Source organism: Oryctolagus cuniculus, chromosome 7, assembly GCF_051225735.1.
Source record: "Oryctolagus cuniculus isolate XC-2025 breed Fujian yellow rabbit chromosome 7, ASM5122573v1, whole genome shotgun sequence".
NCBI classification, from domain to species: Eukaryota; Metazoa; Chordata; class Mammalia; order Lagomorpha; family Leporidae; genus Oryctolagus; species Oryctolagus cuniculus.
In genome coordinates this window covers 38,176,180-38,189,342 of record NC_142873.1, presented here as the reverse complement: position 1 = coordinate 38,189,342, position 13,163 = coordinate 38,176,180, and the positions used below count along the sequence as shown (strand labels likewise).

General features: G+C 52.0%; 1 protein-coding gene across 2 annotated transcripts; it reads left to right on the top strand.

Moving 5' to 3' along the window:
* The first annotated feature begins 1,448 nt into the window (after nucleotides 1–1,448).
* NDUFS2 (NADH:ubiquinone oxidoreductase core subunit S2) lies at nucleotides 1,449–12,831 on the top strand. Of its 2 annotated transcripts, XM_002715157.6 has the most exons (14): nucleotides 1,449–1,562; nucleotides 2,180–2,286; nucleotides 7,434–7,624; nucleotides 9,160–9,280; nucleotides 9,442–9,554; nucleotides 9,789–9,863; nucleotides 10,047–10,124; nucleotides 10,271–10,356; nucleotides 10,533–10,652; nucleotides 11,314–11,443; nucleotides 11,624–11,719; nucleotides 11,879–11,962; nucleotides 12,371–12,428; nucleotides 12,597–12,831. In XM_002715157.6, the coding sequence occupies exons 1-14, from the start codon at nucleotides 1,468–1,470 to the stop codon at nucleotides 12,632–12,634; spliced, it is 1,392 nt and encodes a 463-aa protein (XP_002715203.1). In that variant the 5' UTR covers nucleotides 1,449–1,467; the 3' UTR covers nucleotides 12,635–12,831. The 2 variants fall into 2 exon arrangements, with proteins under 2 accessions (XP_002715203.1, XP_089155808.1); XM_089299682.1 differs by lacking the exon at nucleotides 7,434–7,624.
* Nucleotides 12,832–13,163: the final 332 nt, after the last annotated feature.

Genomic DNA, 13,163 nt, shown 5'->3' with positions numbered 1-13,163 from the left:
GGCAGCCCCCAGGAACCCTCACCCCAGTCCTGGCTCAAGCTGCCCCCAGGGCCAACCAGCCTAGAGTCTGTCCTGACTTCTCCCAGGCTGGATTAAGGCAAAGAAGTGCAGTCTGCCCCATCCCCCCAACCCCCCATCACCACATTTACCGTTTCAAGGGCAGAGGGAAAAGAAGCTCTGAGAAAGGGTGGAGAATGAGGGGCCTAGGAGGACCAAGCTCTGCCCTGGCTCCACGGGGGCTGCCTCATCCACCCCAGGCCCTGGTCAGTTCCCACAGCCAGGGATCTGGCCCCACCCTTTGGTCGGGTTCCCATTAGGTCAATTCCCAGGCTAGAAGTCTGGCTTTCCTCTTTCTCCGCCGCGAAGAATTCCCTGTGTCTGCTGCTGCCCTGGTTTGTCTGCCCCACCCTGCCGCCGCTGCTGGTGGGCTGCGTCCCAGGGACTCAGTCTAGGCAAGGCCTCTTTCCAGACTCAGGGTGGGAGAGTTGTACACGGGTGGGTGGCCCAGCTGGAGCTGGGCTTGGAGGCAGAGGGGGAGAACAGCAACTGGCCTTGGAGGCTGGGAAACCCTTTGTCTGCACAGAATTGGGATAAACCTCTTGGTGCTACTTCATCTCTGTGCTGCTGTCCACTTCCCAGAAGGGCTGTGGTGAGGTCAGAAAGACAAGGGGTAGAGACTTGAACCAGGGCGGAAGTGGGGTGTGAGACATCTCCGAGGGTGCCTCATAGGTCCCTGATTCCGTAGGCTCAGGGGGGCAGGAGGATGTCCCTGTCAGTGGGGGCGACCACCCCTCCCCCATCTGGGATGAGGTGGCTCCGACACACCCAGGCACCCTCCCCCTCCTCGAACGCTGGTGGCCTTGGCATCCTACTCTTTTTTTTGTTTGGGCTTGGCTGGAGCTCTCAGACCCGCCCAGCCCCACTTGGGCCCCATTTCCCTATCCCGACTCAGGACATCTGGAAATTAGCTGGCTTTCCGGCTCCAAGTCTTTGGGATTCTGTGATGGGGAGGTAATTGGCAAAGTCTGGGGCTACCCCAGAAGGGCAGGGCACAGACACAATTTGGAAAGCAGGACGACCGCAGGAAGGTGGCCAAGGCGGAAGAGAGCATGGAAGGAACCCCCACGCGAGCGTGCGCGGGGACGGGGTGGGAGGGCAGTTTCCAAGACGCAAGAAGGCGACTGGGCGAGAGAGCGCCAGTGCTAAGTTTCGCTTGCTCCGGTTTAGAGAAGCCGGCAGACAGCGGTAGCAGGAACCTGCCCTCAGTAAAGATGACGGCAGTCACTGTTATTTAAGCACAAGTGAAGCCGAGGCGCGGAACCCGGATGTTGCCAGGTTCGCTGGCAACGACCCTGCCAGCTTCCAAGAGGGCGGCTCCATTCTGCCAATAGGCAAGAAGCCCACAAGGAGGCGCGCAGGAGTCACTTCCGCCCGGTTCTCCTTCCCGCAGGCTGCAGCCAGGGTAAGATGGCGGCGCTGAGGGCTCTGTGCAGCCTCCGGGGTGCCGCGGCCCAGGCGCTGCGACCCGGGGCTGGTGTCCGACTACAGATCCAGCCCAGCAGGTGAGACCGAGCGCAGCCCTCGGCGCGCTTTCCCCACGGCTAAGGTTTCTCCCGTCTGGGGACACCCCGCGGGCCCCTTGACCTCCTAGGTAAGAATGACCGAGGCCTGTGACTCCCTCGCCCATGCTGGAGTTTTCGGCCTCAGTATGCATTTCGCGCCCAGTCCGGCCATCAGAGGGAAGGGGGTTTTGGTGTCTTTGTGCCACGGGAGCAGTCAGTGGAAGGCTGGAGTCTGCCCCTCGGCTCGAGTTACTGGAGTGCCCTCTCCTGTTACACCTGAGCAGGGCTCTGCAGAGGAGTCAGAATGCCCTTTCCTTCTTTTCTTAGTGTTGACCTTGCATGAACGCCGTCCTCGCATTCGTATTCACCTGGAGGAGGACACGAATGTGACGGCAGTGTGCGCGGGGTGATGGGGGCAGCGATTTCAGCGCTAAGTTGTGAATAGAAATGAAACGGCTAGAGTTCGCGCTTATCTTGCCAAAGCGTCTCCAGCTCGTGTCAGTGACTTGCGTTGAAGACCCCAGGGCACTTTTCCCTGGGCCCCCTGAGAATGAATGGGGATAGAGGAACCAAGTGCTGCCTCGTCCCTTACCCAGCATCGCCCTTTGACTCCCCAGAGGTGCCCGACAATGGCAGCCGGATGTGGAATGGGCCGAGCAGTATGGGGGTGCTGTTATGTTCCCCACCAAGGAAACAGCCCACTGGAAGCCTCCCCCTTGGAATGGTGAGTGCCCAGAACCGCAGTACCAAACCACACCAATCCCTGCTCCAAACCGAATGCTTTTGAGCTCTCTGTCTTAGGTAGGTTAAACCTTAGCGCCTACTTTGCCTCACTTTTTCTTTTTAAGATTTATTTTTATTTATTTAAAAATCAGAGGAGGGGGTAGAGATTTTTCCATTCATTGGTTCGCTGTCTACGGGCTATGCTGACCAAGGCTGGACCAGGCCAAAGCCAGGAGCATCTGGGTCTCCCACATGGGTGCAGGGGCCCAAGGATGTGGCCCATCTTCCGCCACTTTCCCAGGCCATTAGCAGGGAGCTGGATCTGATGTGAAGCAGCCAGAACTTGAATCAGCGCCCATATAGGATGGCATTGGGGCAGCAGCTTAATTCCTTAGGCCACAGTGCCTGCCCCTTTGTCTCTTTCATCACACACTGCAACAAAAATGATAGCAGTGGTAATGTCAGGTAGAGAAGGAAAGCAAGGGCATTCCAGAAGAAAATAAAATGTAGATCCCAACCAGTACCCAAAAGTCTCCATCAAATTAAAAAAAATTTTTAATGTATTTGTTTGAAAGGCAGAATGACAGGAGGAGAGAACCTGCTGGTTCACATTCCCAGTGTCTGCAACAGCCGGGCCTAGCCAGGAACTCCATCCGAGTCTCCCTCCCACGTGGGTGCTCCTTTCTCAAGCACATTAGCAGGAGCTAGATCAGAAGCAGAGGAGCCAGAACTTGAACTACTACAATATGGGGTATTTAACTCGTGCCACAACACCTGCCCCAAATTATTTATTTATTTATTTTTAAAGATTTATTTGTTTATTTGAAAGAGAGTTATAGAGAGGCTGAGGTGGAGAGGGAGAAAAAGAGAGAGGTCTTCTCAAATGGCTGCAATGGCTGGAGCTAGGAGCCAGGAGCTTCTTCTGGATCTCCCACGCAGGTGCAGGAGCCAAGGACTTGGGCCATCTTCTGTTACCTTCCCAGGCCATAGCAGAGTACTGGATCAGCAGTGGAGCAGCTGGAACTCGAACCAGTGTCCATATGGGATGCCGGCACTGCAGACAGTGGCTTTATCCACTACACCACAGTGCCGTTCCCATCTGCCCCAAATTTAAATCTTTACCCTTAACTTTTTCCAGTTCAATCCATTTCTCTCTTCCTTTCTGGGCGATGGAGTTTTCCCACTGGCAAATGAAAATCTGAATTCAGACCATTTTTTTCCCCAAAACTAGCTCTTCCATTTGGCTTTTTGATTTTTATTAGCACCCTTATTCTCTTAATCCTTCAGGATTGAAAGTATTTATCTTTGGCTCTTGTTTCTCTCCTTCTCATAAAGATTTATTTATTTGAAAGCCATAGTTACAGAGAGGAGGGAGAAAAAGAGAAAGAGATCTTCCTATCCACTTGGTTACTCCCCAAATGGCTGCAATAGCCAGGGCTGGGCCAGGCCAAAGCCAGGAGCCTGAAACTTCCTCTGGGTCTCCCACGTGGGTGCTGCAGGGGTCCAAGCATTTGGGCCATCTTCCACTGCTTATCCAGGTGATTTAGCAGGGAGCTGTATCTGAAGTGGAGCAGCCGGCACTTGAACTGGTGTCCATATGCGATGGTGGCACCACAGCACTGTCCCCACCGCTCACCTTTTTCTTCAAAATTTATTTATTTTATTTGAAAGGCAGAATTAAATAGAGAGGGAAACAGAGAGAGAACTTCAGTCCGCTGGATCATACCCCAAAATGGCCACAGTGTCCATAGCTGGGCTGGTCCAAAGCCAGGAGCCAGGAGCTTGGCCCAGGAACTTGACCCATCCTCTGCTCCTTTCCCAGGTGCATTAGCAAGGAGCTGGATTGGAAGTGGAGCAGCTGAGACTCGAACCGGCACCCTCATAGGATGCTGGCGTTGTAGGCAGAGGCCTTACCCGCTGTGCCACAGCACTGGCCCCCTGTCATCAGATTTATCTTGCAGTAGAGCTTGATTATTTCAGTGGTCCATTTACTGGGTTTCTGCCACCCTCTCTGGGATCTTACATGGTGTCATCACCTTCATCCTTCCCAAACATTACTTTATCATGTCAGTTGTTCTGTTGCTTAAAAACCTTCAAAGGCAATTCCAGTTACCTTTAAAAATGAGTAACAGTGGCTGAGTGCTTACCACGTGCTCAGCAGTTTTTAGTGCATTATTTCCCTTAATGCCCACAGCAGCCCTGTGAGAATATGTGTTGTTCCCAGTATGTGGAATTTATGGTGCTGGGAGGTGAAAATCTGATTAAGGACACACAGGCAGTCTTGTACTCAGATCTGTCTGGCTTCAAAGCCCATGGTAAAGAACTTTAGTTGAGGGGCTGGCATCCCCTGTATGGGTGCTGGTTCAAGCCCCAGCTGCTCCACTTCCCATCCAGCTCTCTGCTAATGTGCCTGGGAAAAGCGGTGGAAGACGGCTCAAGTCTCTGGGCCCCTGCACCCACATGGAAGACCTGGATGAAGCTCCTGGCTCACGGCTTTGGCCTGGTCTAGCCCTGCCCATTCTGGTTATTTGGGGATTGAACCAGCAGGTGGAAGATCTCTCTCTCTCTTTCTCTCTCTCTGTAACTTTTTTTTTTTTAAAAGAACTTTGGTTGAAAGGTGAGCTCTGGTTTTAAATGTCAAATGCATTTACCTGTGAATAAAGTACCTACAGTATTTCACATTATTGTAAGGATTTAATGAAGTGATAATGCGTAGTGCCTGGCACATGTAAATCCTCCTTAAACGGTAATTGTTATTAATGTTACTGATGATTAAACCACTACCCTCTACTGCCTCTCCACCTTATCTACATTTTGGGAAGTCCTTATACAAGTTTCACAGGTACTTCCTTGCTTCTAAGATGTGGCCTGTGTTGATTTCATAGCCTGGAATGCCTCTTCTCTCTACTTTTCTGAATCATTTCCTGTATTTAAGAAGCCGTTTATAGCCTACTTGGGACACCTGCCTCCCCTATCAGTGCCTGAGTTCGAGTCCCACCTCCACTCAGAATTCTAGCTTCTTGCTAATGCAGCAGGTACTTGGGTCCTGTCATCCATGTAGGAGACCCGGATTGCAGACGTTTGGGGAGTGAACAGGAAATTTTTCTCTCTGCCTTTCAAATGGGTGAATAAACTTGAAGAAGAAAAAGAACCAGCTCCTATCCTATCTACATGAAGTTGTCAGAGTGCTCTCTTCCTTTAAAAAACTTGATGGGGGTGGGCATTCGCCTAGCAGTTAGGACATTTGCCTCCCATATCAGAGTGCCTGGGTTTGAGTCATGGCTCTGTTCCTAGGCCATCTTCCTGCTACTTTGCAGCAGGTGATGACTCAAGTGATTGGGAGACCTAGATTGAGTTCCTGACTCCAGCTTTAGCCTGGCCAGCCAAGCCCTAGCTTTTGTGGGCATTTGGGGAGTGAACCAGCAGATGAGGGTCCTTTCTCATGTTTGTGTGTATCTCTGCCTCCCAAATAAATATTTTTTAAAAAAGATTTACTTAGGCCAGCGCTGCAGCTCACTAGGCTAATCCTCTACCTGTGGCACCGGCATCCCGGGTTCTAGTCCTGGTCAGGGCGCCGGATTCTGTCCCGGTTGCTCCTCTTCCAGTCTAGCTCTCTGCTGCGGCCCAGGAGTGCAGTGGAGGATGGCCCAAGTCCTTGGGCCCTGCACCCACATGGGAGACCAGGAGAAGCACCTGGCTCCTAGCTTCAGATCGGCGCAGTGCGCTGGCCACAGTGCGCCGCCGGAGCTGCCATTGGGGGGTGAACCAACGGAAAAGGAAGACCTTTCTTTCTGTCTCTCACTGTCCACTCTACCTGTCAAAAAAAAAGAAAAAAAAGAAAAAAAAGAAAAGATTTACTTAGTTACTTGAAAGGCAGAGTTACAGAGGTAGATACAGATCTTTCATCTGCTGGTTTGCTCCTCAAACCCAATCCAAAGCCAGGAGCCAGGAACTTCGTCCTGGTTTCCCATGTGGGTGCAGGGGCTCAAGCACTTCGGCCATTCTCTACTGCTTTCCCAGGCGCATTACCTGGGAGCTGGATTGGAAGTGGAGTGGCTGGGGCTCAAACCAGTGCCCATTTGAGATGCCGGCGCTGCAAGTGGCCGCTTCACCCACTCTGTACCACAGCGCTGGCCCCCTCTCCCAAAGAAATTAAAAGCAAACAAAGAGGGGCCAACGCTGTGGTACAGTGCGTTAAAGCCCTGGCCTGAGCACCAGCATCCCATATGGGCAGCGGTTCATGTCCCAGCTGCTCCACTTCCCATCCAGCTCGCTGCTGTGGCCTGGGAAAGCAGTAGAAGATGGCCCAAGTGCTTGGGCCCCTGCACCCATTTGGGAGACCTGGAAGAAGCTCCGGGCTCCTGGCTTAGGATCGGCACAGCTCCGGCCATTGCAGCCATCTGTGGAGTAAGCCAGCGGATGGAAGACCCCTCTCTCTGTCTCTACCTCTCTCTGTAACTCTGTCTTTCAAATAAATAAAACTAAATCTTAAAAAAAAAAAAAAAAGACTCAATGGCTAAACCACTTACTTGGTAACCTGTAAGTTTGACCTTTGTTATTAGTTTTTCACATGTACTTATTTCCCAAATTAAAGTGTGAACTTCTTGAGGATAAAAACTGCCCTTTAGTGATAAGAAGCAGTAAGTGTAGTTCCCTGGTGGCCACTCTTCAGCTACATTGGAAGGATAACCTACGATAATAGTTAATGTGGGTCTTGGAGCTGAATAGTCTACATTCAAATTCCTGATTCTGCTACTTAGTAACTAGCTCTGTGATCCTGGAGAAATTGTTAAAGCTGTCTGGCCTCCATTAATAAAGTGCTACTGATGGTTGTTCTGAGAATTAGATCAGGTAAATAATAGAGTTCGTACAGTGGTAAACAATAAACTGGCACATAGTGAGGGCTGTGTATAACTATTACCATGAGTAAAAAGGATTTTGAGAGACGATGGAAGAGTGAGATCTGTGGTCCTTCTCCCCAGAAAGCTTAGCTCTCCCTCCCTTTTCCCGCTGTAGTGATCCTCTTCCTGCTTATGTTGGAAATTGGGAAATTACAAGGTATGGAAGCTGTGTAGGGAGAGGCTAACTCCTTCCTGGAACTTGGGGTTCCCAAGGGAATGACTGTTTCAACTGTTTCCTGCTTCTCAGATGTGGACCCTCCAAAGGATACAATGGTGTCGAACCTGACCCTGAACTTTGGGCCCCAGCACCCAGCGGCCCATGGAGTCTTGCGGCTAGTGATGGAATTGAGTGGGGAGATGGTGCGGAAGTGTGACCCTCACATTGGGCTCCTGCACCGGGGCACGGAGAAGCTCATTGAGTACAAGACCTACCTGCAGGTGGGTGGGTTAGCTGGGGCTGCAACCTGAGACCTTGCCAGTTTGCTGCCTCCAGACCTCAGAGGAGGAGGAAGAGGAGGTTTTTGGCCAGGGGAGCCCCCTGAGGGTATCTGGGCAGTCTGGGTTGGGAGGCAGGAGGGAGCTGGCTGGGGATGCTTGAGCTAGCTGGGCTTGGTTTATCCAGCAGCCATGCTTTGGAGCCGGAGCAATAATATTCCGGCTTTTCCCTGGCTGACTTTTGGCTGGCCCCTTTACACTTAACTCTAGTGCCTCAGTTTCCCTGTTCCTATATCACACGAGTGCGTCAGAGCTGGCGTCCTTAGGGGCAGAGAACGAGGAGAGAGACGTCAGCTCTCTAGAGTTAACAGCTGATTCTCGTATCCTCCAGCTGTCTGAGTTTGTTTTTGAAACATTCAGTGAGTCAGAACGGCCGCGCGCGGGTTTGTGACAGAGTTCGCCGTCTTGAGGAGAGCCGTGTGACTCAAGGGCTGAAGGTCACCTTCGAAGGCACTGGGTCTGGCATCGGAGCCTGATGTTTTGTTTAACGACCATGAAGAAAACAGATAATAGAGGGTGGTGGGGTTAGGGTCGAGAGCTAGCCCACTGTTGGGGCGAACAGTAACCGAAGGAGATTCTTGCAGAGTCGGTGCCGTAATGATTTCTAGGACCAGCATTCATGGGTTAACGCACGTCACAACGACATTAGGGCGAGAACAGGCTGTCCCAGAGAGGGAAGTCTTAGCTCCACCTCTTTCCTGGAAGCCAAAGTTGCTGCAGCAGACGGCCAGGACCTAACTTCTTGACATTCTGGGAAGGCCCATCTTCTGCCTGGGACTCCGTCTTCCTTAAACCCTTCACTCCCAGGTAGTCCGAAGACTAATTACCTCCCTTGCTTCAGTATCGTCATTTTAAGAGACTTGAAAGAGGGAAACGGAGAAGTCTAAGGCACTCATCTTCCCAGAGGCGCCACTCAGACCCCTGGCCTGTTGACAGTGGTGTGCTGGAGGCAGCTCCTAAATCTTCGGGGATTTTAGGAGTTGGTTGTTGAACGCAGCCACTATTAGCAATTGAAGGATATAAGCTCAGGATTCAATACGTTATCATAAAAGCCAAAGTAGGCAATACTAAAACTCACCACGTCGGCACTTCAGTGTTTTCCTGTGCTGTGCCTTTGTATCTGTAGAGTGGGAATGCTATGTACTGCGCCTGCGTCTCAACCTAGTGCTGCGTTCTTACGTGTAAGCAGAGAGCTCTCTGGTCTCTCTCTCTCTTTTTAAGATTTATTTGTTTATTTTGAACTTAAAACTGGCCACGGTGGGAGGATTTTCACGTGGACACTGGTACATATGATAAATCAGGGTCCTCCCCCACTTCGGAGAGCCAGCGTAGCACTGGTCGTTGAGGTGTCTTGTTCCACCTTGCCGGGGCCGCTGAGTGGTTGAGAGGGCTCATGCAGCATCAGCTTACGATGCCCCCTGGGAGTCTGTGGGCTCCTGGGCCTGCTCGACGTGACCCGGGCTCCTCCCTCTTTGCAGGCCCTTCCCTACTTTGACCGGCTGGACTACGTGTCCATGATGTGTAACGAGCAGGCCTATTCGTTGGCAGTGGAGAAGTTGCTAAACATCCAGCCTCCTCCCCGGGCACAGTGGATCCGAGGTACAGCCTGCTCTGGCTTGCTTCACAGCGCCTTCCCCAGCCCTTCCTCATCTTAGGACCATGGAACCCACACTTGGTAGTGAGACCCCGGGCTTTGCTCTGTCACCCTGGGTCCTGGGCTCCCAAGTCCTACTCTCCTCCTCGTCTTCACCTTCCCACAGTGCTGTTCGGAGAAATCACGCGGCTTCTGAACCACATCATGGCTGTGACTACACATGCCCTGGACATAGGGGCCATGACCCCTTTCTTCTGGATGTTTGAAGAAAGGGAGAAGGTATGAGAGGGGGGGAAGGATAGGACTAGGGAAGGAAGTACAGAAAGGTACAGAAAAGTCGAGAGTAGAAGGAGAGGGCGAGCAGAGAGGAGAAGGTGTATTGAACTTGGGTTGTGTTCTCGGGGACTCTGTCATGGTTGGGCACAGGAAGGCATGGGGCAGGGGAGAGAGCCATGCGTTGTTGGCTTTAGGGGCCCAGGACCTTGTCACTAATTCCCAGTGTGTCCTATCAAGATGTTTGAGTTCTATGAACGAGTGTCCGGAGCACGAATGCATGCTGCTTACGTCCGGCCGGGTGGAGTGCATCAGGTAAGTGGGCTCCCTGGCCTGGCTGACTTCCATCCCAGGCCTGTTTCCTCTGTGGCCACTGGGGGGCAGTGCTGGCTGGGGGGAAAGGCTAACCCTGCACACCCTACCCCTGCCAATCTCCACCGAGGGGGTCCAGGCTGGCTTACCTTACTGGAGGCTGTGCTGTGCTTCTTTGGCTTCTAGGACCTACCCCTTGGACTAATGGATGACATTTATGAGTTTTCTAAGAACTTCTCTCTTCGGATTGATGAGGTGGAGGAGGTAAGATAGAAATGAATGGGGGTGGGGGGGGGTCTCTTTTTCCCCAAATAGGCTTGTAGGCTTTTAGTTCCAGTTGTAAAGAAACACAGCGGTATTTGAAGAGTATTTGTGGAGGGTTTTAACATGTCCGTTTTGTTGATCAATAGATGCTGACCAACAATAGGATCTGGCGGAATCGGACAATTGACATCGGGGTCATAACAGCAGAAGACGCACTTAACTATGGTTTTAGGTGGGAGGAGCGCAGCTTCTCTCCTGGGGGTGGGGGAGTTCTGGGGCTTTCGGGGATGTGTGGTACCCTTCTTGCCGGGCTCTGAGTGGGTACCCCATGGCTGGAGTGTGGGGAGGGAGAGAGGAGCTAAGGAAGTTACTGGAGAGCGGCCCTTACCCCTGCCACCCCCTCCACAGTGGAGTGATGCTGCGGGGCTCAGGCATCCAGTGGGACCTGCGGAAGACCCAGCCCTATGATGCTTATGACCAGGTCGAGTTTGATGTTCCTATCGGGTCTCGAGGGGACTGCTATGATAGGTAAGGCCCTTATCCTTTCCCAGCTCACTGTCCAGCTACTTCTTCCCCTGCGTGACTTTCCTTTGCCACCTTCTTCATTCGCCAGTGTGCACTGGAGCACATATGTGTGTTAAGCAAGGTTGCTTGTCAAAGCACTTTCCACACTTGTGGCATCATCTTATTTGACCCCTACATTTTCCCTGTCTTAGGACTAGTCTGGATTGCTTGTTATGGCTGAGAAGGCTGCGGCATATAACTTGGGGATTAGTCTGGAATTATTCTGTTTGAGTGGTTGAGACTAGAATCTTCTGGATTCAGTGTTCTTTCCACGAGATTCTAAGCTTCAAATCCCTCTCCTGTTTACTGACACTTAAGTAAGATTTACTGTTTTTCTGGTTTTGAGTCCCTTTGCCTCTTACCCATTCTGTAGTATAAAAAGTGTCTAAGGGGATAATTAAACAGGGGAAAATACTACCGTTGGTGGTCTGAGAAAATAAGGAGAGGATTTGGGGAAAGCCTCAGTAGAGTTAAAACACTGCACATTCTGTATGGGCAGCCAAGCCGCAGAGGTCCTGCAGTTTACCCAGCTCCAGTGAGGTTGGCCGGAGGGCACCCTTCGTAGCCCCAAAGCCACTCCCCTGACTGCCCTTCTCTTGCTCTGGGCCTGTGTCACCCACTTCAGGTACCTGTGTCGGGTGGAGGAGATGCGCCAGTCCCTACGGATCATCTCTCAGTGTCTGAACAAGATGCCTCCTGGCGAGATCAAGGTTGATGACGCTAAAGTGTCTCCACCCAAGCGAGCCGAGATGAAGGTTGGCTGCAGGGAGAGGGAAGTCTGGGGTATGGGGACGAGACCAGGGCTGGGGAAGAGCATCCTGACAGCTCTCCTCTCTTACAGCTTACGTGTGGGTGTGTAGCCTCCCTGGGGCAGAGCTTGTTCTCTGAGACAGAGCTTGGCTCCCGTTTGCTGACTCTCCCTTTCTCCTCTTCAGACTTCCATGGAGTCATTGATTCATCACTTTAAGTTGTATACTGAGGGCTACCAAGTTCCTCCGGGAGCCACATACACTGCCATTGAGGCTCCTAAGGTGAGGCGACGAGGGGAAGGAGAGGCCTGTACGAGGAGTGAGTGACTGGAGACAGGTGCCACAAATCACCTGTTCAGCAGTGAGGGATGAGTAGGGAGGTTTTGTTGGCAAAGAAAGATGTTCTGCTTATGGAAGCACCCAACCTCCTTCCTTGCACAGGGAGAGTTTGGGGTTTACCTGGTGTCTGATGGCAGCAGCCGTCCTTATCGATGCAAGATCAAGGCTCCTGGTTTTGCCCACCTGGTAAGAACCAATCTCCATGACTGAAACATTTTTAAATTTATTTTTATTTGAAAGGCAGAGAGATGGGGGGAGACCGACAGACAGACACAGAGAGATCTTCCATTCCCTGCTTCGCTTCCCAAATGCCCGCAACAGCTGGGGCTGCACTGGGCCAGAGTCAGGAGCGGGAACACTGCAGGTCTCCCATGTGGGTAGCAGTCCTGAAGCGCTGGGACTAGAGCCAGGCACTTTGATACGGGATGCCAGCCTCCCAAGTGGCGTCTTAACTGCTGCACTAAACGCCCACCCCCTAATGATTTTAACTCCAATAACTGAATGACTTTGGTTGAGATTTTTGTGAATTCTTCGTCTTTTTCCTCCCACCCTGCAAGTCTTGCCTAACACTGTTGCTGTCTCAAATCTTCCCAGGCTGGCTTGGACAAGATGTCTAAGGGACACATGCTGGCGGATGTCGTTGCCATCATAGGTAGGAGGCCTGTTGTGTCGTATAGGTGCCCTGGACAAGTGCGTTTGGGTCTCCCCTGGGGAACAGAAATTGGACGAGTCCTGTTCGTCGTAGACTGGCAGGGACTCAGGCCCTCAGTTTCCCGGGATCTTTGCTGACGCCCCTTTTTCCCTCTGCCCTCTGACCTAGGTACCCAGGATATTGTGTTTGGAGAAGTAGACCGGTGAGCAGGGGACAGCGTTTGTCGTCCCTTGTCCCATCAGCTTCTTCTGTGGAGCCTGTCCTTCACTGGAAGTGGGGCTGTGTGTGCGTGTGTGTGTGTGTGTGTGCACGGACATGTACACCCAGCTGCTGGGCTTTCTGTGCATGTACCACAAAGGAGAAATTACAATAAATTAGCCGCCTTGCGGCCCCAATGCCCAAACTTCTGTTGTGTGGGTTTTTTGTTGTTGTTGTTTCTTTGTTTTCTATCTTCCTGTGCTTCCCTTTGACATAGAGCCTGAGTGTCTGTTTGCATTCGGTTTCTCTTCGAGGCGCAGCTCTTGAGTTTTTCCTGTTCCTCTCTACCCCTTTCTCGGACTCCGTTCCACTTCTCCATTTCCCCATTTTCTCTTTTCCCCTCTGTTCGCTCCTGCCCAGACCTCCTCAGTGCTCATACAAGTTGGTGAGCTCAAATCAGGACGGGGATAGAGTTCTGGATTGGAGGACAGAGGGCTGTGGCGACACCTGAGGGGTCTCCAGGGGGCAGCGTACCTG

What these genes read in the sequence shown, in the direction of transcription:
- NDUFS2 (XM_002715157.6), top strand. Translation starts at nt 1,468, where the DNA reads ATGGCGGCGCTGAGGGCTCTGTGCAGCCTCCGGGGTGCCGCGGCCCAG. An exon ending in GGATTGATGAGGTGGAGGAG is followed by an intron (nt 10,125 to 10,270) that starts GTAAGATAGAAA and finishes GTTGATCAATAG; the next exon opens with ATGCTGACCAACAATAGGAT. An exon ending in CGAGGGGACTGCTATGATAG is followed by an intron (nt 10,653 to 11,313) that starts GTAAGGCCCTTA and finishes CACCCACTTCAG; the next exon opens with GTACCTGTGTCGGGTGGAGG.